The sequence below is a fragment of the Camelus ferus genome, chromosome 6, assembly GCF_009834535.1.
Source record: "Camelus ferus isolate YT-003-E chromosome 6, BCGSAC_Cfer_1.0, whole genome shotgun sequence".
In the NCBI taxonomy this organism is placed as follows: domain Eukaryota; kingdom Metazoa; phylum Chordata; class Mammalia; order Artiodactyla; family Camelidae; genus Camelus; species Camelus ferus.
In genome coordinates, this window is record NC_045701.1 from 29,600,823 (window position 1) to 29,628,637 (window position 27,815).

General features: G+C 34.7%; 4 protein-coding genes across 5 annotated transcripts in view; 1 reads left to right on the forward strand and 3 right to left on the reverse strand.

The window, feature by feature from the left end:
- Positions 1-27,815, forward strand: part of LOC102505575 (olfactory receptor 11G2) — a 442,453-nt gene that overhangs the window by 186,634 nt on the left and 228,004 nt on the right. The window lies entirely within an intron of this gene.
- LOC102523707 (olfactory receptor 4K13) lies at positions 3,245-4,270 on the reverse strand. The gene has a single exon (XM_006191236.2). It carries the CDS (start codon positions 4,184-4,186, stop codon positions 3,245-3,247), a length of 942 nt encoding a protein of 313 aa, XP_006191298.1. The 5' UTR covers positions 4,187-4,270.
- On the reverse strand, positions 13,521-15,151 carry LOC102514939 (olfactory receptor 4N5). Its single transcript, XM_006191206.2, has one exon. The coding sequence runs from the start codon at positions 14,682-14,684 to the stop codon at positions 13,569-13,571; it is 1,116 nt and encodes a 371-aa protein (XP_006191268.2). The 5' UTR covers positions 14,685-15,151; the 3' UTR covers positions 13,521-13,568.
- LOC102515207 (olfactory receptor 4L1) lies at positions 22,453-23,437 on the reverse strand. The gene has a single exon (XM_006191207.2). The coding sequence runs from the start codon at positions 23,388-23,390 to the stop codon at positions 22,473-22,475; it is 918 nt and encodes a 305-aa protein (XP_006191269.2). The 5' UTR covers positions 23,391-23,437; the 3' UTR covers positions 22,453-22,472.

Genomic DNA, 27,815 nt, shown 5'->3' on the forward strand with positions numbered 1-27,815 from the left:
CTAATTTTTCCATTATTATACCATATTCTAAATTATTTCATTTTTCTCTCATAGGGATTAAATGAACCCAAGTTTATATTCTAAAAATACAAATTAAAATTACAAAACTGACCTCTCAGATCAGGAATGTCAGTGATATTTATTTATCAATCACAGACTGGCTCTTCTTCTTACTTAAACTAGATACATTTGTCCAGATGGTATCTGACTCAAATTGTCTTGTACTGTTGCTCTCATGATCAGAATAGTATGGTTATCATTCATTTCTAAGTTTCTTATAGAGTCTCCTTCTTTTATTAAAGGATACAATTTCTTTTTTTTTTAACTTTTTTTTTATTGATTTATAATCCTTTTACAATATTGTGTCAAATTTAAGGATACAGTTTCTATATGTCATTAGCACTGCTATTTAAACCTACCAGTTCTAGCTGTGGAGTGGCCTCTTCAAAGACATGTAGACGTAGTGAGATTCTAAATATATATTGTTTACCTTTTTTATCTCCATGTCATACATAACAGTCATTTGCAGATCAGGGGAAAAAGGGACAAGAAACATAGAGAAGATGCAGAGTGGTGATTAACCCCCAGAGGGAATTATTAAAATAAACATGCTACTTAGTTGCCCACAGAGTTCAGAGCAAGGACTTATTCTCTCATTATTTAAGTGGATTGTGAATTCACCACATGTATCAACCATGTGGACTTTCTCTAATAAGTGCTTTCCAGAGAAATCACTAACTCAAATGTTTTGGTTGGTAGAAAGTGAGCCCATTTGTAGAAAATGGATCTATCATAGATGATGGGCTTGAGAAAATTATAATTCTGTGAATTTGATTTCATCAAGTCTGAATAGTTGTAGTCTGATAACTGAATCATTTATTCAATTAAAATTAAACGATGTCCACACAGAGCATGGCATATGAGGAAATTCATACACTATAGACCAGTTTTTAACATAGAGAAAAATCTCCTTTTATTATAGAAGAGGAGAGAGAGAGAGAGAGAGAGAGAGAGAGCGCACACAGGCTCATGATCTAGAACAATCAGGGGAGGCTTTCACCATGGTGATCAATAAATGCTTATGGGTAATCAACACGTGATTAGTTAGTGGCGTTTAGCAGTCAACCATTCTAAAGATTTAGAATTTCATGTAGTCCTTTACAATTATGTTTAACTTCATGATGGCTCAACAGTATTAAAGGAAAATCATGGAAGCGAGTATAGTAAAATTTTTATGGCAAAACAATGTAATTAAGCAAGTAAAATTCTAAAGGCTGAGTAGCAATACATGATTGCAGATGAGTTCGCCTGCTTGAGGAAATTTTCTGTATTCTTATGGTTCCTTAATTATAATCCTCTTGAAAAGATTACAAGGAAGTGAGGGTTGTAAGTATATGTTAAATGTAGTGCCACAGCCATTTCCAAAGCACATAGCAGTCATTGCTAATATATTACTCACTCTTTCTCACTGAGCCTCAGAATTTTTTTCGATTTAATTCCCCAGGCAGCCACTAGCAATTAGAATTACCATGAAAACAAAATTTAAAAAATATTTCTGCTAAGGAGATGTATGCCACAATTTAGTGCGGCATTTGAGGGGATATTTGCAAGACAGGAAAGGATTTTTAAAAATAGAAGTTAGAAATAATAATATGAGCACAATATTGATGTCCAGACTAGATTAACCATACCAGTTGGTACACATAGAATTTTTTAGAATAAGTCTGAAATGTTAAGAGCACACTGTCTAAGGCCAAACTAAAGTAGGGCAAAAAAAGAGAAAGGGATAAGGAAGGAAAATAAGTAAGTTTGATATTCCAGGTACATTGTTTTGTAAAATAAAGGATATCAAAGAGATGGTACCCAAGATGTTTGCATAAATCAGATTTTGTCTCCATCTTTGGAAGGCCTCTTTGCAACGTTTCCTTAAACTCGCTGTTTGGATCATTTAATAAATAAGGCTTACAACCTGAAAGCAGCCTACTAACTGTTTTCTCCACTTTCACTTTTGTTACCATTTATTTGCCACTTAAGAGGACAGATCTTCATCAGACTTTAAAAGTATGTTGAATCTATTCCCTCCTGTTCTCAAAACAGTTTAATGGCTTTATATTGCCAAAATAAAGGATCCACGAGGTCTGACTATTCTGGTCTTTTCCTTTCTATAAAATCTCGGCATAGTTCTTTCTTTTTTTAAAACATCAACTTCTCTCAAAAAGGTCTGCCTTCAGTACCTACCAGGTCTTTCTCACTTCACAATATCTCTAAATACTGGCCCTTCTGCCTGGAATGCTCTTTTCCCCACTCAGATTCTTCAGTTTTCTTTTTGTGTTGGTTTAAACATCTCTTCTTTAAAGTGGTCTTCTGATACCACCACATCTAACACAGATGCTTCTTCTTATTCTCTCCAGGGCAGAGAACATGCCTGTGAAGTTAACCATGTATCTGTATTGCTTGGGACAGTATTTTGTACCTAGTAGATATTTTTTAAAATGTTTCATAAATGACAGAATTCAGTTAAAAGAACATTGAGTATCCATGCTACCTATGGTAACAAGATACAATATGCAGTTAATAGTTTTAATCTTTAATATTTCAATTTTATTGATTCTTAAAAATTATTTGGGTATGCAACTTTATGTTTGGCATGTTTATTTCTAGGCATATTTTGAAATTCTATTAAGAATAATTAGCCTATTGAGATCATACAATGGAACAATATTCTTCAAATTCTTATTCAAATCACAACTCCTCTGTGAAGACTCGGTGTGCTTGACATACATTGGTAGATATTTTTAATACCAATTAAGTTACTACATATAACTTTAGAAATGAAAATTTATACTAAACACCATATAATGTGTCATCTTACCAAAGTTTCATATTTTCACAGATTGAGTTACTGAAATAAAAATTTTTATAAGAAGACATACTTATGTATATTACATTATGTTTCTTCTTCTTAAATGCTTATGTATTTTAAACATTCATCAGAGATTCCCTTAATTCTAAGGTAAGGAGATAAACAGTTAATGAATGCATGCTTACATATGTATTACATTTGTGGTATGAACACTTTCCATTAGTGTTTTAAATAAAAATTATCTTCATAATTCCACATATTTGGAAGGAAGAAAACTGATATTATTTAACACATCCATTTCAAATATTTGGATAAATATTTTAAGACTCAAGACCACCAAATAGCAGAGAATGCAAAACAATCATTTGTTACAGACATAAATTAGTGGGTGAGCCAAGAAACCATATGCTGCCTGCTCAGTCTCTTCATAGCTGCCTTCATTTCCTGATTCCTCAGAGTATAAATAATTGGATTAAGGAAAGGGGTGATTATAGAGTAAAATATGGAAAGAAACTTATCTACAGAATAGCTATTAAACGGGAAAGCATAGATGAAGATAGCAGGACCAAAGAAGAGAGTGACCACAGTGATGTGAGCAGATAGTGTGGACAGAGCCTTGGAGGATGCGCTGAAGGAGTGTTGCCGGATGGTGACCAGCATGAGAATGTAGGACATGAGCAAGAGGAGGAAGCAGCCCAGGGACAGGAGTCCACTGTTCATAGCCACCAAGAGCTGTAGGTTGTAGGTCTCAGTGCAGGCCAGCTTGATGACCAGGGGAAGGTCACAGAAGAAGCTGTCCATGACATTGGGGCCGCAGAAGGGCAAACCCACTGTGAAAACCATCTGGCTCGTGGTATGCATGAGCCCAACTGCCCATGAGAGCAGCAGTAACCCAGTGAGCACCTTGTGACTCATGATGGTCTTGTAGTGCAGAGGTCTGCATATGGCAGCATACCTGTCGATGGCCATAGCTATCAGAAGAGACATCTCTCCACCTCCAAAGAAGTGCATAAAAAACATCTGAGTCATGCAGCCCCACCAAGAGATGGTCTTGCGTTTTCTGAGGAAGTCTGAAATCACTTTTGGAGTTGCAGCAGAGGAAAGACATAAGTCAAAAAATGATAAGTTTGCCAAAAAGAAATACATGGGGGAGTGAAGATGGTTATCAAATATCACAGAGATCACAATGAGGAGGTTTCCTACTATGATGGCCACGTAAATGAGAAAGAAGATTGCAAAAAAGAGTATTTGAATTTCTTGAGAACTGGAAAGTCCCAGCAGGATGAACTCAGAAACACTTGATGTGTTAGTCAGGAGATCCATTCATCATTTTGCATGAGTCCTGTCAGAAGTTGTCTGAAAGGGGAAAACATATCGGCTATGACAGGTCAGGGAACTTAGTCTTTATTTAAGCATCCTCTTTCTTACTAGGGCAACAACCATTTTGTCAATAGGACTGCTTTGTAGGTGTTTTTCAGTTGGAGATATTTCACAGACCACAGGACCGTAAAGGTGTAATGGGTCTGGATCCAACTAAATCAAATTAGTCTCTTGGTTAGTACAGGGCAAGCTCAGTTAGACACTTGAGAAAACTCATCTCCCTTCATGTTCAGTTCCGGATCACACTGTACTTGAATAGTTAGTTTAGGAGAGTGATCGAGTTTTCAAAAGCATCAGGTTTTTATCTTTTGTGGATGCGTCTCAGGAACTTCATTTACTGACACATTTTTGTGACATGCCCAGTATGCAATGAAAAGTTTGCCATATTAAAAAGAATTGCTGAAATCACACGATGTCCATTATGCGTCCTGAAGTGACCTAAGTAGAGATTCTGATTATGACCATCTTGTTTATAGAAAGTTGGATGTTGAGACAGCCACATAGTTTACTGAGAGTAAACCCAAGCACTGAGGTTTGAGACTTGAATGACCCAGGTTGACTCTCAGAATTACAGATGCTCATTTCACGTATTGGCTAACTCTTCTGTTGATGTGGTCAGACAAGTAAGTGTATCCCTTCTGTGCATTCTTATCCAACCATTGCAAAATTGGATCAAATGACCATTTTTATCAGATGTTTGTTTTTAATTTGTATATTTTCACATATAATGAGTGTACCCAAGTACCAAAAGGGGACTAGGTCAGTATCAGTCTGCATAAATCTACTTATTGTAGAGCCTCTTCTGTTTGTCTGATTTTACCTTTATTTTTCAAATCTTATTCTATGCTTATTGATCATCTCCAGTCCTTTTCTTCTTTAACAAAGCCTAGAGCAAGACTTAATACCAATATCAGAGATGAAAACAGGATATATGTGATTCTGGGGTGGGGGTATATTTAACCTTTTTATCAGGCAGTTTAAACTTTAGAGATACAGTATATTATGTTAACCATAATGAACATTTAATTGTATGCACTTTTGTATGTAAAGTTGCTATCAGTAAGACACACATTTTATCATAAGCAGCCCATACTCTAACCATTATTTTGACACTATCACACAGAGTAACGTTAAAACTTCTTTCTTTTGCATAATAATAGAGTGGAGAATGTAAATCTTTGTTAGTTATTCACACAAGGGACTCTTCATTCCTTCTTTGTGTTTTTGTAATTCCTTCTTAATGCAAGCCAATTATTTTATCTAAGGTATAGCCCTCTGAACCTTACCTTCTGTGTTTCTCTAAAGTACGCAAATAAGTAGGTTTGTAGGTGCTCATTAACTTGACAAAGATAGGGTCCTGGAACAAAGTGATTTCTCTCTCTCTCTCTTTTTTAATAGATTCATGTTTGTTTAAATATATGGCCTTTTCCAGACTGCTGTGGTAGGATATTTCATCACATATTCCTTCCTATAGTCCCTAACATGTGTAATGATAGCATCATCATTCTGTAAGTGGTGACATGATTTTCTAAGCCATCAATCAGGCATTTTATCCTTGCAGTTCTATTACTTATCACTCTTTAAAAATAATTGCATTCCTAGAAGTAAATATACCCTTGTCCCTACATTAGTGCAGTAATTCAAAGAAAAAGTCATTCAGTCTGATTGGTATAGGCAAACAATTTAAGCATATCTTGAAAATATACCCTTTTCTCTAAGAACAATTTATTTGGCCTGCATTGCTGTATTATTATCTTAATTCCCAGTAAACATCTTTCCAATGATTTTTTTGTAGCTTTTTTCTGTTTGTCTAAAAATCAAGTTTTTTCCTAGCTTAATTTCCTCTTCCTAGCCCTCCTCTCAGTTATTATCTTGGCATTTGAATTTTATCACCAAATGAGCACAGTTATATTATAAATGAGACCGGAGTGATAGATGTGGTACATAGGTAGAGTAACATGTCAGGATTATGTAACCTACCAGTTGCACTTGGACTTCAGAAGTAACATCAACATGAAATCCTGGATGCTTAATCTTTATCATCTAGTGATTTATTTTCTGCTCTGAGCTTCAAAAGACAAAAGTATATAAAGGTATCCCTTGATAGGAGTCATACAGGAGAAAACTCATTTGATTGTTTTAGAGTCCTCAGAGACTGGCAGTAAATGTAATTGGGATTGTTAAAAGAGACTTTTGCCATTACAAAAAATGAGACGCCTGTTTTTTAACCTCTCAAGTTGACAGTACTTTAAAGGCATCAATCAATATTCAGGAGGTATTCGAAGATGTCACTAGCGGTGAATTATGAGATTTTTGTATGATGCTTTTCCTTTTGTTGTAGTTTAGCTTCTAAAACAGGCATGAGAAATGTTATATTTAGCTAAAGATAGATGTTCTAGTTTATTTTAATTCTAAATTTTATTGTTTGAAATTTTCACATTTAAAGTTAAATCTCTTGGAATTTATTTATAAATGACATGAGGTAATGTTTTTATCATTTCAATTAAATAATAATTTATTCTACTAACGATTGTTATGCTTTTTTAGAACTTGGTAAATTTTCAGATAGAACAGGCTCTTTTTTCAGGTTTATTCCTTTTTCCCCTTGTTTTACCTGCTAACATTTGGGGAGGTACTGCATGCTTTTACTCATTGTGTTTGATCATTGCTTTATTCATTCAAAGTGTTCTTTATTTTCATATTTTTAATTCTAAATTAAATTGACCTGTTTTCTAAAGTTAAAACAAGTTCCACTCGTTATTTTGATTTCACAATATTAAGCTTATAAGAAATGTAGAAAAAATGAATAGAATTATAAAATTGAGTATTACAGAAAGATTTTATGTCCCTTTAAATATTTGCCTATTTTTATGACACAACTAACTTTTGTCATCTTCATTATTTCAGCACTTTATTTTGGTAACACATTTTTTAAATTAAATGCAGTTTTGCATATTTCTCAGTTTGATACTACACTTAAATATGAACTTTTTCCTTAGCATAATTGATTTTATTGCTATTGATTTCATTTTTACATATTTCAAGTCATAATTGGTATTATGAAATCTTATTTCTCATTTTTTCTAGTACATTCTCTTCTGTGTTTCAGTTTACTGATAAAATGATCTCCAAACATTAATAACATTTTTATATTTATTTTCTTTAGTGTTATTACATTAACTAGAAGTTTAGAGCAATGTGGAATAACAATGATGGTAACTGGCTATGACAGAACTTGTTAGCTTTCCAACCATGACTGTCTTCTTTCTTCATCATGAAACCTCATTCTCTTGGGATCAGTTGCCTATGTACTTCAGTGGATTCTCAAACCCTGTCCAAGATGCTCCATCTCACTAGCCTCAGCCAATTCCAGTGCCACCATTTTCCTCACCAGCGTCTGGTTTAGTGATGAGCAAAGACCACGTAGCAGAGACTGCTCCTGTGTGCTGAGTAGCCTGCTCCCATTCTTTGTTAGTAACAGAAACTTGAATTCATTTAGAGACATTATACAGCCTCCCTTGCAATTAGAGTGGCAAATAACATGAAAGAAAAAATATATCAAGTAGCCACTTCTTGAAAATTATAGGGGCTGAGTCGGTGAGTTATGCTCTTTGCTTCTCCGTAAGCCTCTATTTTCTCAGGTCTAATTTGGAAATGTATTTTTATAGTAACATTAAACACTGTAAATATTTAGTTAAATGATGTTAAATATTGTAAGTATTTAAAACCAAAGGAATTCATTTAATTACTCAAGTGACACAGTGGCCAAAATGCTAACTGGGAATGTTCAGGGGAACCAAAGGTGAGTATCAGCTGGAAGCTCCCACCACATCTAAGCTGTGGGTGCAGGAGAAGAGGTAGTCCTACCACAGCCCAAGGGTGTGGGCATGCATTCATTTTCTTCTTCTTCCTTAACAAATTACCATAAACACAGGGACATCATCCAAGACAAATTTATCATCTCAGAATCCTATAGGTTCAAAACAAAACCTGGATTTTGTCCCATTGGTCTCACTGGAACAAAATCAAAGTGTCAGCAGAGTGCTATTTCTTACTGGATGCTTTGAGGGAGAATCTCTTCCCAGACTCATGCTGGTTGTGTTCCCAATTCAATTCCGTGTGGCTGTAGATTGACCTTTCTTTTTCCTTGATGATTTTCAGACAGGGGTTATTCTCAGTTTCTAGACGGTGCCTGTATTCCTTGGTCATGGTCTCATACTCTTCAAAGCCAGGACAGTAGATTGAGGCCCTCCCAAGTTTCATTGTTCCTGGCTTCTTTAGTGCCCCATCAATCTCTTTTTCTGCAGACATGAAAGGTTCAACACTTTTAAAAACTCATGTAATTACACTGGGGCCACCCAAATTATCCAGGATAATCCCCCCATCTCAAAGTTTATAAACTTAATCACATCTGAAGATTTCTTTTTGCCATGTTAAGGTAACATATTCAGTTTCTGTAAATAAGCTCTTGTACTTCTTTGGCAAACCATTATTCTGCCTATAATAGCTTATATACAAATTTGGAAATATGGTGACCTTTTCCATCAGAAAAGCTGGAGCCATGAAAGTAATGCATAAATTTCAGAGTGAGCCATAGAACTACTGCAGAGGTATGGACTAAGGCCATGTATGTGTGTGTGTGTTGTGTGTGTGTTTGTGTGTGTGTGTGTGTGTATTCTTCTTTCTCCCTTCATCCTACCCTCCATTAATCTACCACTGTCACTCATCTGTCACCATCTGGACATCAGGTGACATAAAGACCTGGAAATGCAGTCTTCATAGATTAGGGCTCCCTAAAATACAGAACAGATTTGGAGAAATTAAAATAATGAATTGGAAGGAAAATAAGCCCATGACGATGCAAACTCTCTTATTCATTCTGTCTGGAACACAAGGGTGATGTGTGGAATTCCTGAAGACATTTTGTGACAAATTATTTTAAAAAAAAGAAGCATACAGAGAAAATGTTTTGGACTCCATGCTGACTTTGTGGAACTGCTATAATCAACATATATACTGCTAGGTGCAAGTTTGTTTCCCATGTCCACAGGCCTTTGACCATCAGTACTCTCTGAGGACATACAAAGTGTTAAATCTAAGAAGAATTTTATTATAATTTAGTTAATTAAACTTACTTTTCAGTAAAAGAGATTCAAGACTTGACCAATGATCAGCTATCTACTGGCCTTAACATTTACTGTGTAACAGAGAAGGTACTGTGATGGCTAATAGGGCATTAGAGCAATCATTTGCTATCACAGCTAAAGCATCAATTTTTAAATTGTATGCTGCTGTCTCGGGATGGCTTCTCTAGGAGGCAGTATGCACTCTTAATCAATGACTATTATAGATTATTTGTCTCCAGTGGGAAGAATCTACAGGCTTGGGGACAAGACTATTCCCTGTGTATTCTTTCTTTAGACTCTAGTTCTGGAAGTTTAGAGACATGCTTTCACCAGTAGATGCATTAAGATTTGTATTAACTTCAAGCTATTGCTGCTACTCAATTACTACATTTTCCTTTCCAAAAGACTTGAAGGCAAGGAAAAGTATCACTACCTTCTAAAGAGTATTTACCTTGATCATCAGGAGAAGAGGTAGTACTGTTACTATAAATGGTTAAGTAGAGTCATAGAGGATTAAAAAAAAAAATCCAAGTTGAAAGTTGGAATTGAACTATTCTATTTGTGAGGTGAAAATTCATTGGATGGTATTGACAGAGATGACATTGCAGAAGAAAAGATTAGTGAACTTGAAAACAGCAATAGAACTATACAAAATAAAACAAGAAGAGAATAAAAGATGATAATATTTTTATTATATAAGTCTCTTTAAAAGGTAAATGACAATGCAAGGCAAAATAATAAAAAATATTGTTGAATGTATTATCTCAGTAAAATAACAACAGATGCTAAATATAAAGTAACACAAATGCAAGGCTGATGGGAGGTAATATAGAAAGTACACTGTTGTAACCTTCTTACATGATACCTGGAAAGATAAATTTGAAGTTAGATTATGATAAGTTAAAATGTACAGTATGTATTTATAGCTCTAAAACAACCACTAAAAATCACAAGAAAAAGAGGTAACTAATAGGCCAATATTATTAATATGAATACATTTAAATAAATAATAATAGTAATAGTAATAGTAATAATAATAATAATAATAATAATAATAATAATAATATAAAATAACACTCAAGTAACCAATAAAAGGCCAAAAAGACAAATCTGGAAAAAAAAGATAAAACAAGTATAAAATAGAAAGTTTGTCAATTTCATCTAAACTTTATCTATAATCATGATATATGTGAATGGCTTAATAACCCAATTAAACACAGATGCTGATGAATTGGATAAAATGTATGTTACAGACAAGAAGCCATCATTAAAAATAAAGACAGATTAAAAGTAAAAGTTTACGAAAAAAATATGCTACTACGTTACTGCTTTACTAAACTGTGGGTATTAGTTTACTATTGCTGCTGTAACAAATTACCACAAACTTAGTGACTTAAAATAGCAAAATTTATTATCCTACAATTTTTAGGTCAGAAGTCTGATGCACATCTCAGTTGGCTAAACTCATAGTGTTCACAGAATTGCATTCCCTTCTGGAGGCTGTAGGAGAAAATCCATTTCCTTGCTTTGTTCGATTAAATGAAAAGAAAGCAGAAAAAGTGGAAAAACATAAATATGAAATATCTGGCAAGAAATCAGATTTTAGTCTAACCATATGAATAATCTCATTAAATGTAAATTATCTTTGATTTTTTGCAACAACTGTCATGCATTCATATATATGTGTATAATATTTATATATCATATATATGACAAGTCCCAGAAGATATCTGTTTTTTGTACAATCATTATTCAGTGTGTACTTGTTTACATGTGTCAACATAGTTTAAAATCTACTTCTTTATTCTTTCCTTCAAATTAGTATTTCCCTCCAGGATTATTTTCTTTGACCTGAAGAACTGCTATCAATATTTAGTTAGTGCAACTTCTTAGACAACAGATTTGCTAATTTTTGTTCTTCTGAAAACGACTTTATTTCACCTCACTTAAAGACTATGTTTTAATATCCTTTAGACTTTTAGGTTGGTATTACTTCCTTTCAGCACATTGAAGATGTTACTCCATTGTCCTCTGGATCCCATGTTTCTGTTATGAAGAAAGCTGTCAATCTTTCTGTTGTTCCTTTGAAATCAATGTGCATTCCTCATCCCAGAGGCATCTAAGATTAAAATTTTTAAATTTTCACCTGTCTCATATTGATGTGTTTGGGTGTTTTACTGGTCTTTATTCTGCTTATGGTTCATAGAGTTTTTGTTTATGTGGATTAATGTCTTTCATCAGTTTGTAAACAATCTTGGTGATTATCTCTGCATCTCTTCCATTCTCCCCTTTCCCTATCCTGCTCGAACTTTACCTGCATGTGTGTGAGGCATTTTCATTGTATCTCACAAATCTCTAATGTCATTTCCTGTGTATTCCACTTTTCTTCCTATTTGCATTTCAGTTTAAGTATTTTCTATTGACTTTAACTTCCAGTTTACTTTTTATGTCTTCACCTATGCTTAATCTGATTTTAAAATCATCTAATAATATTTTTATTTCAGATTTTTTTGAATTGTAGAATTTCCTTTTAATTCTTTTTATGGATTCCAATTCTCAGTTGAAATTGTCTCTCCCTTTTTAACATATTTACTACACTTTTTCTTATGTTATCTTGAATATACTAACAGCTATAATTATGTTATCTTTATTTACTTTTATACTCTGGATAATCTGATTATCTTCTAGTTATCCATCTTTTTCCTCTTATATTTCGATTATGTATTTTTATCCTTTGGTATTTCTAATAATTTTCTATTAAATTATGGATATTTTTATTAAAAGTTGTAAGTTATATAGGCTCCAGATCATGTTACTTGCCCCCAAAGAAGGTTCATCCATCTTGTTATTAGATCAGTATAGTGGAGGTCAATTCCCTTCATCCAGTGTGTCTCAACTGGGGGTGTATTTGCCCTCTGGAGGACATTAAGCAGAGCTAGAGATATTTTTGATTGCTACAACTGAGGAGATGCTACTAGCATCTAGTAAGTAGATCAGAAATGCTGCTAAACGATCTGTGGTGTATAGGATAACCTTCCACAATGAAGAATTGTATGGGCTCAGATGTCAATAGTGCCAGGGTTGAGAAACCCTACTTTAATATAAACAGAGATTTTGTTGGGTTTAAGCTGATTTGCAGCCTTCATAACACTCAGTCTTTCTATGGTTCATCCATAGATCTCCAGGATTAAAATCAAATCCTGATGTATCCTCAGAACTCCTGATTTGTTTATGTAAGATTTAAATTTAGAAATGGTGGAAGTGGGCATAGAGACGACGGAATGTAAAGCTTCCATTTTGTGTGGGGATATCTAGTAATAGTAGAACAGCTCTGGACTATTTCTTGATCGTAGGCTATGTTTCAAGTGCTGTGATCCTGGAAACAGCAGTCAAAATATGACTTCTATATTCCCCAGCTTCATAATTGCTATTAGGAAGAAACTCCTTATATATACATCAATTTGTTGGTACTGTTTTGAGAATTATTACTGGGTGCCACAGCAAAGTCTACTCTAGCAGCCCTTTGTGTGATTTTGTAAGAACTCAATGTCGTATTTAAGTTAAATAGGAAACATTAGTTACTCTCTTGCTTAATACCGTTTGATGACCTCTCTTTGAAATTTGAGTAGATTGAACTTTTTATCATCACTTAACATACATGATTTTTCTCCTACCAACCTGTCCAACTTCAATTCCTGCTGCTTATTAACTATGCTACAGCTACTATATTTTTCTTTATCATCTTCAAATGTACCAAGCTCATAAGATCTTTGTGTGCTTGTACTAGTCATCTTCTCTGCCTAGAATTTTCTGTCTCCAGGTAATTGCATGGTTGTTTTCTAAAAGTCATTTGGGTATCAGCTAAATGCTACTCAGTAAGATCTTGCTTAACAACCAAAAACAAAGTAACTACCATCATAACATTAGTTTTGATTTGCTTCAGAGACCCATCTCTTTCAGGTATTATTTTTTTAATTTAGTAGTTTAACCTGCCTTTATCCACTTGATTGTAACACCAGGAGACTTGGAATCTTACCTGGCTCTTTTATGTACCTAGAAAGGTGCCTGAAAATTGGAAGTGCTTAAGAAATGCAGTGTTTGCTAAATGACTGACTGATTCAGTGCATTAATAAATAAATAATTTAATTAATTCCAAATGAACTTTCTCCTTTCTGGCTTTTCTCACTTTTCAGTTGCATTTAGCAAAGCATGTGCCGACTCAATAGTCTCCTCATGGAGGCTTTCACTTCCTGGTTGCGAAGGGTATAAATCACAGGGTTCATCAAAGGAAAGATTACAGTGTGAAAAAGAGAAACTACTTTGTCAGCTGGGAAGGCATTAAAGGGGCGAGTGTAGATGAAGATGGCAGGCCCAAACATGAGAAACACAATGATAATGTGTGTGGTACATGTGGAAAGAGCCTTGCTCTTCCCTTCTGAAGAGTGCCCCTTGACATGGCAGAGGATGACTGCATAGGAGGCCAGAAGCCCCAGAAAGCACAAGAGGGTGAGCAGGCCACTGTTGGAGACCATCAGGAGCTCCACCACAAAGGTGTCAGTGCAGGCCAGCTTGATGACCTGTGGCACATCACAGAAGAAGTTGTCCAACTGGTTTGGGCCACAGAAGGGCAAGTGGAGAATAAGGGCCACTTGTACAATGGAATGAGTAAAGCCCCCAAGCCACAAAACCAACAGCAAGACATGGCAGGCTCTCGGGTTCATGACAGTTGAGTAGTGTAAAGGACGGCAGATGGCAATGTAGCGGTCAAAGGCCATCACAACTAGAAGGAACATCTCCCCTGCTCCAAGGAAGTGCAAGAAAAAGAGCTGAGTGATGCAGCCTCTATAGGAGATCACCTTCTTCTTGGAGACGAAGTCCACCAGCATCCTGGGAGCCACAATGAAGGAGTAGGATGCATCCAGGAAGGCCAAGTTGCCCAGAAAGAAGTAGAGAGGGGCCGTGAGGCCAGGGTCTGACCTGATGGTGAGGATGATGAGGAAATTTCCAGGGAGGATGATGAGGTAGAAAATTAATACTAGTGCAAAGACCAGGAGTTGAGCATCTTGAGACTGGGCGAGACCAAGGAGAATGAATTCTTTCACCACTGTGCTGTTCTCCCTTTCCATCACTCCCAAGTCTGCAGAATAACAAAGAGCAAAACATCGTGTGTTGTAATCACCTTTTCGTCTATTCCATAGCTCTTCTCCAGATAAATCAGTATTTGCCACATCTAGCACTTCCCCAGCTGAAATCAATTTATGCCCCATAATTCTTTTATGTTTTGAGTTCACCATTCTGCCCTTCATTTTCCCCATCCCCCTTTAAGACACTGTTCTGGTAGGCACACTTGCATTCCTATTTAACCATGTGCTTCTATATAACTGTGGTCCTATAGGACTCAGCTGTTTTGCTTGAAGTATATTAGGAATTTCCTGATTAAAAGAAAAATTAATCATGATTAAGGTTATCAGGTTATTGTTGTTCTTGTTGTTCATGGTTCACTGCTTCTAATGTTTAGATTAGTTGCTGGGTTTTTGTCCCCTCTCTTCATCCCCACAGAGCAAAGTGATTTTGCTAATGCTTCTTTCCTTCAGTTCTTGTAGAATCCCTAGTTCCTGGTTTGCAACTTTGTGCCTTGTTTTCTGAATTTGTGCCTGACTAGTTCCCATCACCTTGTTCTGCTTTGGTGCCCTTGCGTACCCTTACTCCAAAGTGGACACTTAGATCTCAAGCAAGAACCCTACATTTCATCTAATTTAAAGATTTCCCCTAGTTACACACCTGATTTGGCCCTAATCCTGCATCTGCTCAACATCCTCTTCTTAAATCTAATTAATACTAGCCCAGTCTTATTTGTTCACCATGTATTCATAGCCTAATTTTCCCTCAGATCTCAGAATGATAGCCAAATGATATTATTCCCACAGACACTTTCCTATAATGTAAAATTTGTCAGAATATATAAAAGATTTTTACTATCTCAGCTAATAAAATTAAAGCTTACTAGAACTGGAATTGGCCATATAGAACATGTAGTCTAATATATCATCTGACAGATGAGAAAAATAAAGCATTGCAGTTAAGATTCTTAAAGTTACAATGAGTTTTCTTCTTTGTTCTCATTAGTAAGTGGTAGAAAAATGTGTGTATTCCTCAGTTTAAGTTAATTATAAATTATTGTGTCCCATCAACTGGTGTTATTTTATTTAAGCACGCAATCAAGATATTTCTCATGTAAATATTCGCCTTTGCAGAATAATCTGGCTTAAATAAGAATTCTAACCATATTAGAGATATCCATAATCAAGGTTTAGTTTATACAGTGGTCTCCAAAGTAGGGTTTGCTCATCCCAGGGGATGCCCAGGATAGTCCGTAGGGGTGCATGAAAATAGTGGACCTTTTCTACATATTATTATAAATTATGCTTTAAAGTTTTAAAGATATTTGTGATTGCTTTCTAATTTTTATATTACTATAATTATGAAAACACTTTATAAACAAATACTCATATATTGTGATATCTGTACTTGTCTCTGACTATTGAAATAATGTAAAAATAAAAAATTGCTAATTGTAACAAAATGCTATAATGTGACATATAACAATATTTCCCCTGATTTTTAATTACATGCAATACTTGTTTTTCAAAAATGCTATGGGTACAATGGAATACAATTTAGTAGCAAAAGGAGGGAATACTGATACAGCCTACAACATGAATCAACCTCAGAACCATTGCACTATGTGAAAGGAGCCAGTCACAAAGGACCACATATTGTATAATTCAATTTATGCAAAACGTCCAGACAAGGCAAACCTATAGAGATGGACAGTAGAAGAGTGGTTGCCTAGGGATAGGGGTAGGATGGGAGTGACTGCTAGTGAGTATGAGATTTCCTTTTTAGGGTGATGAAAATGTTCTAAGGTTATATCACATTATTTCAAGTGATACAAAAACATATCTGCCACTGAAGATGTATGGGTAGAGAGGGTGCCTATATCCCTCCTCTGTTTCTCATTGTGCAGACACACAACATCCGCAGGCAACACTGAGTATGCCTAGATTCCAACTGCTGTCAGACCAGCTCCTGCTTGGGGATCTGATCACCATCCTAGCATCTCAGTCCTTAATCTTTCCCCATTCATTTCCTATTACTTCTTTCTTACTATTTTTTTTTTATCATTTCCTATTCTTTTTCTGCTAATTCTACTGTAATACACTCATTTTCTCAATTATTATTTTTTATTTTCTTTAGCTTCTTTTTTCTTTTCTTTTTAAATTTTATTAAATTTTTTCTTGCTATTTCTCTTCCTTATTATATCCCCTGCTTTTCCTTCTTCATCAGTTTCTTCCTTATGATTCTTTTTCTTTTTCCTCTTGTTTGCCCACATTCTTTCAGTCTTAAATCTGTTTTCACTTTGTTCTCTACATCTGTTCTGCTTCATTATATTCGAAGCCTGTCCTTCGATTAATTCTGAGATAATAGATTGTTTTTCTCATTCCATGGTGGAGTGAGCATGGTGGGTGCTTCCTAAGTGTTCCATTAGAATGGATTTTTCTACATGTTCAGAATGCTTAACTTGATCTTCAGTGCTAAGCCTTTCCTCCTGAGTATAATCCTCTTTGAGATTTACTTGATCTCAATCAGTCATTCGTTACTTCACATTCTCTGACATATGTTTTTGGCTTTTAACTCATTCTGATAAAAATGAAATAACTTGTCTCTGTACTCTAAAATAATTCTCCTTAACACCGCCGTCACCGATGTGAATATATCTAATGAAACTAAAAAATGGCAGTGTGGTTTCTGATACTGTATTGATTCTGTATCTAAAGTTATTACAATATACTGTTACCTATTTCTACAAGTTTTAAAAAATGTGGATCAGTCTGAGGAATCAAAAATATGTAATTGGTACTAAAGTTGAGGATTATGTAAAACTTTATTCAGTTGCACAGATCTTCATCCAGATAATAACTTATAAATTAAATGGAGTAGTTAAATTAGATAATGGAAATCACTATTGTCATTTAATATTCTAAGATTTTAGACAGTATTATGAATGTTATATGAAAAGCCCTGGTTTGGGAATTATCCTATCTAATTTAATATTTCTGCAATTTCTGTAACTGCCTAATCTTGGGCAAGTCATTTAGTCTTTTTAAACCTTTTTTTTTTTTTTTGATCTACAAAGGAGAAACAATATATCTACCTTTCTACTCCACAGGGTTGATATGAAGATTAAATGAAATGAATAGTAGCCAATTCACATCTGCTTAAACTGAGCTAAAACATTTAGTGATTAGACAAATTCTAGTAAAAAAGTGATTAACGTGGACACCATCTCACTAGATCTTTTGTCCCTGCCCTGGAGTTAATTCCATAAGAGATGGTGACTGCTTAAATCTGAGTCATTTCAGAGTAGGAAATTGTAGAGGTTCAAGGAGATGTCCACATAACGTTTTCTTTTCTAATTCAGCTAGGGTTTGTGAATCAAGTCTTTCTTGTTTTAAGATCCCTAACTCTGAGCCTTATGATTGTATTAGGACCATATGACTGCCGAGCATCGGAACCAAGAGGTTTGCAAACTTGTGAAGGCAGTGGAGTTTGTCTCTGGGACTCAGCCTACCGCTTCTGACTTTGGATTCCTGATTTCCTGTTTCCCTTTATTTCTGAAAATCAGATGGTACCCCAATTTAAATCTAGAGGGTGATCTCATAAAGTTATTTTCATTTTCACTTTTTTTTTTTAAATAATGTTAGGATTAAAGATTTTAGCCCCTTTAAAATAGTACTAATAAGCCTCAGGAGGACATGGCAGGAGGTGCATTTGAGGGACAGGGTAGAAAGTGCTGTATGTCTGGATTTTGATCTCACCTTTTGTTTCTGCAGCATCATTCTATTCTCATGCATTTTAAGGCAGCAAATGTCCCAAACAGTATGATTTTTTTCCTATTTCTTCATCCTCTTAATTTCTTTCAAATATGAAGAATGAGCAAAAATTTCACCTTACCGGGGTCCAAGCGCTACTCTCAAATAAATGCCTATTATCTTCCTTCTGATGAACAGAGATTAACAGATCATTCTAGAATTTTACCTTAAATATATGTTCACATAGTGAAACAACAAAGATTCTAAAATCTACTCTACAGTTTGTGATGCAGTAGGGGATATGGTTTGGGATTTTATAGCTACCTTAAGCCTGCAGAATACTTCCAATGGGAATTATTAGAATGTCAATCAGAATTAGAAAAAAGAAAAGAGAAGAATATTTTGAGGATTAAATATTCAAAACATGTGCCAGCTAAGGCCACACTGGGTCTTGTTAGGATTTTGAATTTGGCATTCCATCAGAGAGAGTGATAATGAAATGGCACATATGCTTATTAAGCATAATGAAAGTAATAAGCCTGGGGAGGTTGTTTTAGATCTTATTATATAATTCATATAAGTGATAAGAAGACATTGATGTTCAATTAGAAATTAAGTAATGAGACTAAGTCAATGGTAAGTTTGTTCCTATCTGCATATTTTTATGCAGAAATGTTAAGTAGAGAGAAAATATGTTATGCTCAAAAGTTTTTTCAGGAATAATTCTCCTTAAATAAGAGAAACTCATGGTGTCTTGTAGAATAGTTCCTCTAGGGATATACCCTCTCAAGTAAAAGAAATTACTCTATTGTGATCTTGGTATTTACAGTTATTCACGTCTTTGAATGTGTAGTTCCTCTGTTCTGCTATAGCAAAATGAAGACCTTTTCATTTTTCAATTAAGTTATGTTGCAGAAGAAAAAATATTCAATCATATAAAAATCAATTTATCTTAGTTTTTGTTATACATTAAAAAGAAAAGTGAAATGAATCTGAGTCACATTAAAATTGAAATAACAAACTTAACTTTTACAAAACAAATACAATATATGATTAAGTATACTTTCATTCAAATTTATGTCCAGTTCATCCAGAAATGCAGTAGGAGATGTTAAAAAGTGGAAGAAAGAGGGAAAGAGGTGAAAATAATGTTTTTTGCAGTTTTTTTTCCTATTATAATCTGTGCTGCAGATAAATACCTTTGAATCATTTTGCTAATGTAGAAGTTTATCTGTAGTATAAATTCCCAGAAAGACAGATAGAAAAATGAGGTAATTGGAAAAGAGAGAACAGAGGGGGAAAAGTGAAAAGACATAATGGAAAAAATAGGAGAAAAGATGTAGAGACAGAGAAACCATGTACACAGAGATGCACCATGAAGGCATATTTGCAGATACAGAAAAAGGAGGAGAGGGTAGAGGAGAGGTGAGAAATCTTTGGAAATGCCAAGTCTTTTATTTTTGCTTTTTAATTTTATTGTCTTTTATATAATTACAGACTTCTCAGGGATCTCACTTCTCAGAAGTGATTGGTGAGGTAGATTCTAGTTCTTTGGGAGGCCTCGGAAAAACTGAGGAGCTGGTTGCGTGGAGCAACTCTTTTGCTCCCCAGGGAGAAACTGAGAGCTGGGATTGCTAATTGCCAAGTAATGTTCTATTGTATGGATATAGCATATTTTGTTTTATCTGTTCATTTGATGATGAACATTTGGGGATGTTTCAACTCTTTTATCATTTTGACTAAAGCTGCTGTAATCATTTGTGTACAATTTGCTGTGTGGGTATGTTTTCATTTTTTGTGTGTGTTGCATAGATATTAGAGTGAAATTGCTAGGTCATATGTTATCTGTATGTTTAACACTTTGAGAAACTACCAAAATTCTCTTCAACATGGTTGCACCATTTTACATTCTGCCAGCAAACTATGAGGGTTCCAATTGCTCCACATCCTAGTTGACCTTTCTTACTGTTTGTCTTTTTGATTATAGTCAACCTAGTGGGTGTCACATTGTCTCTTATTATGAATTTGATTTGTGTTTCCCTCTTGTCTAATGATGTTCAGGATCTTTTTATGTATTTACTGGCCATTTGTATATCTTTTATGGAGACTTATTTACTTATATCCTCTGCCTATTTTTAATCCAGTTGTCTTTTTATTTCAAAATTGTAAGAGTTCTTGTATTCTGGATAAAGGTCCCTAATCAGATACCTGATTTATAATCATCTTCTACCATTCTGTGCATTGTCTTTCCCCTTTCTCCTGACTCTCACTTATGCTAGGGTTTTTTGTGTTTTTAGATTGTGGATTTTCACTTTTAAAACCTTTCTGTGAGTGTTCAGTGTAGCCTGTCTGAAAATTAAGAAAAGAAAACCTCAATTAAAATTGGAGTTGAAAAGACCTGTAAACAGAGCTCTCGTGCCCCACCATTCATGCATCGTCAGCTACCCCAGTTGTCATTGGATAATAATCCCAGTGTGAAAGGATGCATGTTGTTCTCCCAAACAGGAAGAGAAATTACTTTACCACTCCAGCATGAGGAATGAATACTTCTTGCCCAGCAACAAGCTCCACCAATGGAAAATGCCTAAGCTCAGACCTGAACTTTTACTTTCCTCCAGTGAACTTTCGTTTTTCACTTGCATATGATTTTCTTTCCTGGTCCCACTCTCCTTACTCTAAAACTTCCATGTTGTGTAACACTTTGTAGTATCTTTTTGCCAGATGAGATGCTGCCTGACATGAATTGTTTAATAAAGCTAATTAAAGCTTCACATTTACTCAGTTGAATTTTATTTTTTAACACCTCTTTTCAAGCTACAATTTTTTTTCAGGAATACTTGTGTTTACTTCTGCCAAATGCCTACGGATACCACCCTTAAGTTGCAAGTTGAAAGAAAATTCTCACATGGATGTATTAGGGCATACAAAGAGTGTGATGATGAGTGAAACCCTTATTAGGAAGCATTTATTTTATCTCCACTAAGAATCAGTGTAGAGACATTTTTTGCTTACTTTCTCCTTCTGCTAGGTAGGCTTTCTTCTAATTTTTTCTTTTTTCAGAATGTGAGCCCTTGGCATGGCCTCAGTCAGTCTCCATCCTTGTTCAGGTCTAAAGCCCAGCCCACAGTGCGCTGCAAAATTCCAAGTTCTGTTAGCAGGCTCTCTAGGGAATGGTATTTTGTAGGTGTCCTCAGAGTAGACAATGGTTCAATGCTGGTTTATTTTCCTGGAGTTCAAGGTATAAACTGGGCCTCAGGTGTGATTTTTAAATTTTCTTCTAACATCTTTAATAGATTTTAAAGTTATTTTAAATGATTTGCAATTTTATATGTTTTGTAACCTGAGGGGCTGAAGATCTGGAGTGTGCTGACAGACATAAAAGCCTTACACAGTGTTTTATCAAATGACTTATAATTCCGTCCAGCACTGAATGTATACTTTATCTTATCACTGGTTAGGATTCCTTTAATATGTTGTGAGACTGAGATTTTTTTGTTTACTATGTAGAGATAGAAATGAATATGATCATTATGGCAAATATGCTTAAATTATGGTATATTACAAAAAATCAAAAAGTGTGCTTCTGTTTTATTTATTGAGGCTTGCAAGTCAACTGCACACACTTAAGACATTTTTCAGAGCACGTGGTTTCAAGCCTGCTCTTTGTAGTTCTATTAAAATTGTCCTCCCATTGACTATTTTCCCTTTGGTATCTTATATTCACACTGGCATCTTATATTCACTATACTATGAAATTGATTACTTTTATGTTTTGTCTCAAGAGGTTAGAATTATATATTTCCCATTGTTGTTAACATTTTTTCAATCACTATTTGTTCAGAGTACCTCATTTACAATAATATAAGTTTATGACTGTCATTAGTAATCTGTATCTATTAGAATCATCTCTAATAGTACTCATCACAGATTTCATATTTATTTCTTCACTAGTATATTGACTGTTGTAAAGAATCCAATGATTTTACGTGTTTATTTTGCTGCAGATTACTAATTATCATTCTGTATTATAACAGCATTAACTGAATTTACAATATTTTATTTTTTTGTTTTTTATTTTTTTTACAATATTTTATTATTATTTTCTGCACTGATTATGATTCTAACATAAAATAGTGAAACCATATATTATATATAAGATATATTCTGTTAGCACAGTATTTGAAAGGCTGTTAATTATATAGTCCTAAAATCTGTAAGTTCTGTGCAGAGCTAACATGTTGACACTAATTTTCTCATGGCCTTTTGCATTTTCTGATTTCTCAGGGTGTAAATATTAGGATTCAGTAAGGGTGTGATAACAGTGTAAAATACAGCAAGGATTTTATTACCTGCAAAACTACTGAATGGCCAGGCATAGATAAAGATGCATGGCCCAAAGAACAGAGTGACCACAGCGATGTGGGCAGACAGTGTGGACAGAGCCTTGGAGAGCCCTCCAGATGATCTTTGTTGCACAGTGACCAGGATGACGGTGTAGGAGACAAGCAGGAGGAGGAAACAGATAAGTGAGAGCAGTCCACTGTCCGCAATGACAAATAATTCCAGAGTATATGTTTCCACACAGGCAAGCTTAATCACAAGGGGAAGGTCACAAAATATATTGTCAATGATGTGGGGGCCGCAGAAAGGCAAGTTCACTGTTAATACCATCTGACTCATGGTGTGTATAAAGCCAATTGTCCATGAAAGCACAACAAACCCTCCCAGCACCCTGTGGCTCATGATTGTCCTGTAGTGCAGGGGTTTACATATGGCTACATACCTGTCAAAAGCCATGGCTATCAAAAGAGTCATCTCAGCACCTCCAAAGAAGTGCATGAAGAACATCTGGGCCATGCAGCCCCATATGGAGATGGTCTTGTGTTCAGCGAGCAAGTCTCTGATCATCTTGGGTGTGGTGACCGTGGAGAGACACAGGTCCAAAACAGAGAGGTTTCCAAGGAGGAAGTACATGGGAGAGTGAAGGGAGGAACTGCATGCCACTGTGACCATAATGAGGATATTTCCCAACACGGTAGCCCCGTAGATCAAGGAGAATGTCACAAAGAAGACGATCTGAAGTTCCCATGGTGCAGAAAACCCTAGTAGAATAAACTCAGTCACCACAGATCCATTACTCAGATCCATTTCCTCCACTCAGAAAGGTTCTAGAAGTTTTCTATATATGGAAGAGATTTTTTAAAAAAAGCCACAATTAGTACTGATGCTTTCTGATTTCTATTTGATGAATAATAGTTGGTGATATGAGAGCATGTATTCTTAAATCTCACCTTCTTGAGGCTGTTTTCTCAAATCCTTGCATTACCAATGTTCACAATAAGGAGTTGTGTACTGTGTGTAGATGTACATATGAGGTAATTTAGCAGTAAACAGTGAAATGATTCAGTTCTAATGTAAAGATTTTGCTTTGATTGTAAAGTATCAGACTAGATACTCTTTATTGAGCTTTTTAGACACCATTCAAAGGATCTAGAGTGATCAAAAATGGTAACAGTTACATGATTATCATGTGCCAAGTTGTGTTGCACATACAAAACACACTTAATGCTTATAACAATCCCAGGAAGTATTATAATTAACCTATTTTTGCCTATAAGGAAACTATGGCATAGATGTATTCAGTGACTCATTCATGATTATGCAGCTAGCAGGGATCAAAACTGGTACTCAATTCAGTCTGTCTGACACGAGCATTTGGGCTGATAGCAATGTATCATATTGCCTGAAAAATTAAAGGAATATGTGTTTATGGTCAAATTACTAAGTGTCAGTTGAACTCATATGTTCCTTTCATATGGAAAATAGTAGATATTATTCAACAAGTAGGTTGGAATCTCTCTATGTAATGAGCTACAGGTTTTTCCCTTATGTAGAATGAATCAAGGTCCTGTGTCTGGAGAGTTTACCATATAGAGAGATTAATTATCAAACAAAAAAGCAATACAACATATAAAAATATTTAGTTTAGCACATGATATATGAAACATGTAAGAATTTTTAGAGAATGGAGATGAATTCCTAGTGCCACTTTGAAGATACAGCTTTAAGGTTGGTTGTCTTTGTCTTCAAAGCATTACAAAGTAAAAAGAATTCTCATGATCAGTCAACAAAAAGGGTAAGGCTTAGAGAATGTGTAAGAATTTATAAGAGAAAAGAATGGAGAACAGTGCATGGGAAGAGTGATGTATTTAGAAAAGGGACTAAATTAAGTTCCAAAGATGTGAAGGAAGTGTCTGGTTTCCTTTCTCCAGTGACCTCTAATTCTCTCCTTGTTTTCATTTCTGCTCAGGCTCTTGTCCAAATATCTTATCATCATTATCCAACCTTAATTCCCTCAATTGCTGTCCTATCTTAGATATTTTAAGAAATGGATAATCCCTACAGATTAGGGAAAATAGAAATTAAAATGATGTAGTTTTTGTAGGTCAACCTCCAGGAGTGTAGAGAATGGATGCATAAAGGTGGACTGTGGACCTGGAGGAGCACACAGAGGACAGCACCACACCACACCTTCTATGAAGGAATGTGTTACATGATTATCATGTCAATAAGCAGAAGTTTGCCTTTGGTGACAGTAATTTCAGTGATTAAATGCACTTTGGAGAAATGACAAGACTTGATAATTACGAGACAGAATGAACATGCCAGCTAATATCTGGGCACCAATGCTTTTGCTACATGGAATTTTGCTCCATGACACAATAAACATTGGGACAACTTAGATATGAAACTAATTCAATTAAGCATAAATGTGATTAAGAAAGTTTTATTTTGGCCTTTTATTTTATTTCAGAGGGAAAGCTGGCATTCATTTCTGTTGATGGTTTTCCCAGCATTTGTTGTTCTTATTTTCCTCCTTCCTTTCGAAGCAAGCTTTCTCAAAGTAGTTATTTGGTCCTGCACTTAACACACCTGTTCTTACATTATGAGAGTACAAAGGCAGTATAAGTGAAAAGAAAGAAATAATTGTATAGTTGAGACAAAAATCGTATTAGTGAAGAAGATTTTCTTCGTCTTGAATAATCAATTGCACATTGCATTATAATTACTTTCACTCAATGTGTTGCACTTTGAAGGAAACAAAAGGTAGAATAATAATATATTAGAGCTAGGAAGGAACTTTATAATCATTTATTCTTCACATCTGTTTAGTAAATGAAAAACCAAGATCCATCTAATTAAAATTAAGAAATCTTCCCAAGTCTTAGAGGCAAGACCACCCTAATAATATATGATGAGTATTAGTTGACATGGTATAGGTGTAAGCTGGGAGGGCACAGAATGATCGCTGAGAGGCATGTGTTGAATGTGAGTCATTCGTGTAAATGCAAATTACAACCCTGAATATTATTTATATAAATCCATATTAGGGAAGTCATGAGCCAAGACTGTTTTTACTAAGTTATTGTTTATGAACATTTCTGCTTTTGCTCATGTGTATCCAAATCCTGTCTTAATATAAGCACAGTTGATTCAAGTACATATTTTCTTCCATTTTCATTATAGGCATTTTAATAAAATAAGCATAATTTCAATATTTTTTTATGTTTGTCAAAAATTATACATAGTTGTCCTAAAGTAGAGTTTTGAGTAAATTCAAAAATATGTGAAGTAAAAGAAGCTGACACAAAAGACCACATGTTGTAAAATTTCATCTATATGAAATGTCTAAATGATGAAAATCTGTAAAGACAGAGAGTGTTTTAGTTGTCCCCTTGAGCTGGGAATTTAGTGCAGATGAGCACTGGTGATGATAGTGATTTAAAATCAGAATGTGATGATAGTTACACAACTATGTGAGTATAATCATAATGATTGTAACATATACTTAAAATGGGTGGTTTTCATAGTTTATGAATTCTATTGAATAAAAATTGAACCTTTATACCTTTTTACTTCTGTTCTTAAGTTAAAATTATCTTTAATATATTTAGTGTTTTTAAATACGGTTTTCTAGTACTATCCAGCAGCTTGTACTCAAATATATTTCACAATGAGACAATTAATGATGTATTGTAGTGCAATCTAATCTAGTTATAAATGTCCCCTATTTGAATTTATATTTTGACTTACATATTTGAAAATGTGCTCTTCTCTGTTTTTGTTAGTTTTCTTTATATTTCTCTTACTATTTCAAATACTTAAAATGAGTTTCCTGAAGTATTCACATTTTCCTTCATTCTCTTGAATATCAATGTCCTATAAGGAATTCTTGTTCTTTATTTCTTTGAGATCTTATTTGTATTTGCAGCCTAATGGTAAGCTTTATAAAGATACTTTCTAAACATCTTGTTTTGGTCAGTAATTCTCCCTTGCCAGCTCACCCTCCAACTGTCATTATGATATGCCTGTTTTTATGTTCTGCCAACACTTGAAAGTTGATTAAAAGAAAAAATATTCCTATTCTACAAAAAAAATGAGTTTCTAGCTTTTCCATTATTTTAAATAATAGTATGAGTTATGTGGATGCTCAGAATTTATTTTCTTAATTTGTATTCATCATTCTTAATCACTTGCCATCTACTACTCAGTTTTACTCAGCAATATCATTTGAGAGCATGTATCTTTTAAATTTTCATGGAAATTGTTGGTTATAGCTCATTGCCAAATAAGTATGTGATTTCATGTCTCAAAAGACAAAGCCTTTTCCTTACGAACAACCCAGAATTAATTAAAATACCATCTTCAGTATATTGAACTTCTAATGCATTAACTGTGTATATTATCTTCACTTACCTGTTCTAAGGGCATAGTCTGAGGAGCAACATGTTCAAGGGGTTATTCACAATTAGAAATCTACTTTTCATTCTCTGTGATACTCTTCATGTTGTTCTGCATACTGATTTCTGTCTCTTTTACAAAGATGTGAACCACTTTGGAGGCACTTTGTTGGAGCATTGGGAATCCAGATTTCACTGGGAGTTGTTAAAACAGTGACACTTCTGCCCTGGCATGACCACCAGAGATGTCCCCACTTAATTTCAGATCCGGTAATAGCTGTTGCTCTCCTTGAGCACAGGAATGATTAAAAGAGGCTTCAGAGTGTTGGTTAACTGGTTGTGATACAGTAAGTGCAGGCATCTTTGATTTGAGAGACACTTCCATTCCCTCATATTACTCCCCAGCTGTATTCGGACTTTCCTTCTCACAATTTTGTGATAATTTTTAGATGCATAATCCCCAAACTTTTCTGACGTTAACATCCTTAAAATAAAAATTGATCTATACATGGTTTAAATTTACTCCTGAGTGAAGGGATAGACTGGGATTTCAAAATTGTAGAATAGACTACACTGTATAGCACAGGGAAATATACACAAAATATTATGATAACTCACAGAGAAAAAAATGTGACAATGAGTGTGTATATGTCCATGAATAACTGAAAAATTGTGCTGAACACTGGAATTTGACACAACATTGTAAAATGATTATAAGTCAATAAAAAAAAAATTTACTCCTGAGAGCACACATATTGTGTATACATTAACCTATTCAGGAAATAGACATTTTTAAAGACAGCATTAAAATAAATCATGTTAAATAATTTAA

Bases quoted from the DNA above. Each gene is read 5' to 3' on its own strand.
- LOC102523707 (XM_006191236.2), bottom strand. From the start codon at position 4,186: ATGGATCTCCTGACTAACACATCAAGTGTTTCTGAGTTCATCCTGCTG.
- LOC102514939 (XM_006191206.2), bottom strand. From the start codon at position 14,684: ATGGGGAAAATGAAGGGCAGAATGGTGAACTCAAAACATAAAAGAATT.
- LOC102515207 (XM_006191207.2), bottom strand. From the start codon at position 23,390: ATGGATCTGAGTAATGGATCTGTGGTGACTGAGTTTATTCTACTAGGG.